At 19.5% G+C, this 3,237-nt stretch overlaps 1 protein-coding gene across 1 annotated transcript in view; it reads left to right on the top strand.

Moving 5' to 3' along the window:
• The window catches only part of LOC102671592 (homeobox protein prophet of Pit-1), a 41,275-nt gene that overhangs the window by 35,526 nt on the left and 2,512 nt on the right, over positions 1-3,237 (top strand). Inside the window, exons 4-5 of the mRNA XM_031513522.1 lie at positions 1,214-1,396; positions 2,854-2,953. Coding sequence (XP_031369382.1) covers positions 1,214-1,396; positions 2,854-2,953 — 283 coding nt within the window. The remainder of the gene's footprint in view (positions 1-1,213; positions 1,397-2,853; positions 2,954-3,237) is intronic.

Genomic DNA, 3,237 nt, shown 5'->3' with positions numbered 1-3,237 from the left:
TTTCTCTGTGCAAAAATATATTTCTTTTTTTCTAATCTTAATCTGACTTTTCTAAATATAATAAAATTCTCTTTTATATATTTCGTTCGTAGTGAAAATTTATAATTTAATTAAAAAAATGTAGATGATTTTATCTATTGGCATTGAAAATTGCAAACGATGTGTAATATTTGATAAAAAATATTATTTTCTTTAAGCAATTTAGGTTAGGTATCAAATGAAAAATAAATACGATTCAATGATTATAAGAATTAGATATATGAAAAATACAAAAGAATGATTTAAAAATATGATTATTATGATTATTATGATATAAATCTAATTTAATAAAAATTTAATTTAATAATTTAAATATCTTTAAATATGTTTCTATTATTATATGAATATAAATAAATATAAAATCATTTTTTGTGTATAATTATATTTTAATAATATATTTTAATATTTTAATAATAAATATTTTAATTTTCTAAAACAGAAATTACAATTAATTTTTGGTATTAGGCAAAATTATAATTTCAATAGTATATCTTGAATAACTTTGCTATAAAACGAAATTGTTTTATCATTAAATAATAGAGAATAGATATATATAGAATCGATGTTAGAATAAATGTATAATATTATTATATTAAAATTCTTATTATAAATATAATGTAAATAAATTTTTAAAATTTATCATGTAAAATGAAAATATTACTTTTGATTTTAGTTATTTTAATTATAATGCTACTAGTCAAGACTATTTTATATAAAAAAATAAAATATATAGCTGGACTCTTTTGCATAATTAAATTAATATTATTAACGAAGTTTTACAAATTATTACACTATAATAAATTCTTTTATAAAGAGAAACTCTTTAATAATTCTACAATTAAATTTTATAAATTATAAACTAGTTAATAACAATTATAAATACATTGTAAAAATTAATTTAAAATAATAAAAAATTATATACCTATTACTTGTTATTTGTCAATTTATTAAATTATCGCACATAAAAATTTATAAATAATCTTTATTGATATATAATATAATGTATACTGAATAAATAAAAAATAAATATACAATTCAACAAAGATATTTTTTAAAATAATATTTATGCATACATCCCGATTTATTTTATGAATAATATCAAATATTATTATTTTTAAAATTAACAGATTTTTTTTTAGATTTTATTGCATTTTTATTCTGTTTGTATTAATAGGTCTGGTTTCAAAATAGAAGAGCAAAATATCGGAAGCAAGAAAAACAACTTCAGAAGGCTTTGACTCCAATTCCTGCTTGTCAAGGTGCTATGATGAGGAATATATATCCTGGTGCTAGCAGAGGTTATCAACCGTATCCTCATCCTCATAATAGCATAAATGGAATAAATCGTTATCCTCAGGCAAGTCATTTTTTATTTATTTACTTTTAAATTAATTTTTATTTTAATTTTATATTAAATTAATTTTTATATTAATTTCATTATAACCACCATATTTGTTTTAATTAATTAACATTTTTGTATTATTGTAATATCGTACATTAATATTTCTCTTTATTTTTTAAATAATAAATAATTTTAAAATTTTATATTTTATGTAAAACTATTATAAATTTTAAAAAATTGCTTTATGTATAATCTATTATGTTCTAAATATAAACTTTAATAAAATCAAAATTTTCGATTAAATTGAATTTCTTCATGTATAAAGTACGATAAACGGATAATAACGGATAAATTTTACTGTATCCAGTAAAATATGAATATTTCAAGATGTTAATCCATTGTTATGTTCCAATCGTGATATATGTGTATTAATTAAATAAAAAAAAAAGGAAAAAAAGAAAAAAATTCGTTAACGGTGACAATCGATGCATCACGCCTAACAAGCAACGTATCGTATCTCTACGAATGAATTCGATGCGTTTCTCGTTAATGATTTTAACCGAGGTATTAAATTGAAGTGCACCTGAGCGTCCGGCGCATCGCTATCGGTCGATGTAGCTAAATTGCATTTCGACTGATTAGTTGGGTCGGACGGATTACCGAATGCCTACCGGTTTAATTAAGCCAATAATTCGTCGAGCGTATCGGTTTGCCAATAAAAAAGCTTCGAGATCCTCTTAATCGATCTTCGAAGTCACGTTTGAAATACCGGAATAAAATTATTCGATGATATTCACTGTAATATTTGTTTGATTTGTGTAATTTTTATCGATTAATTCTAATCATTATTTGTATATTTATAAGTTTTTAAGTGATTGGATATTTATTAATTTTAAACATAACCTTATCAATCGTGTTAATATAAATTTGTTTTTTGTAATAGTTATAAAGTTCTAAGTATTTGTTTAGTATAAAATTTTATGATTGATCTTGATTATATTGATTTTAAATATTAAATTTAAAAAAATGATATATATAAATTATATTTTTTTAAAATAAGAAAAATTTTTAAATTTGAATAATAGATTAATATGCATTATTTAATATTTTTATTAAAATATTTTAAAGTATTTTTTATTTATTTCTCTTTGAAAATTTTTTTATATTTTTATATATAATTATATATAATTATTTTATATATATTACGAAACCAACTATTAATATTTATATTCATAAATTTTAATTATTAAAAATCATTAATTATTAAAAATCATTTGATATCATTAAATAAATAATATTTGATATTATAAATGAATGTTGCTAAATGATCAAAAATTTTTAAATACACTCGTACATATTATTCACTTCGATCTTAATGAATAGTATATTCTCTTAAATGATTTAATGGAACATTTTATCGTATTACCTTCGTGTAATGAATAACTAATTTACATATAAATTTATGTTTATAGATGGGCACGACGTCCTATCCAAGTATGACCCAGCCATTTTCTATGTCACATTCAGCGTCAAATATGTCTGCAGTTACTGGTATGAGACAAGATGCAATGGGTAAGTGTGTGTCATCTTTATCTATATATTATTAAAGTAATTATTACACATATTTAATCCATTAATCAGTTTTATTAACTAATAAATTTTATAACATAATATTTTATTATATATTATATATTATATTGTATAATTCCAAATATCATATATTAATTAAGAGATCTTATTGAAAAATATTCAATATAAAAACATAAAGAGAAATAATAATTCAAATGTAACTATCGATATCGTTATCGATAAAAAATAAAAATAACTGTTCTAATTCTTATTCTTTTTTATTCGAA

This window comes from Apis dorsata, unplaced genomic scaffold, assembly GCF_000469605.1.
Source record: "Apis dorsata unplaced genomic scaffold, Apis dorsata 1.3 scaffold_660, whole genome shotgun sequence".
Taxonomy (NCBI): Eukaryota; Metazoa; Arthropoda; class Insecta; order Hymenoptera; family Apidae; genus Apis; species Apis dorsata.
The sequence above is the reverse complement of the archived record's forward strand: the minus strand, read 5'-3'. Positions and strand labels throughout refer to the sequence as shown.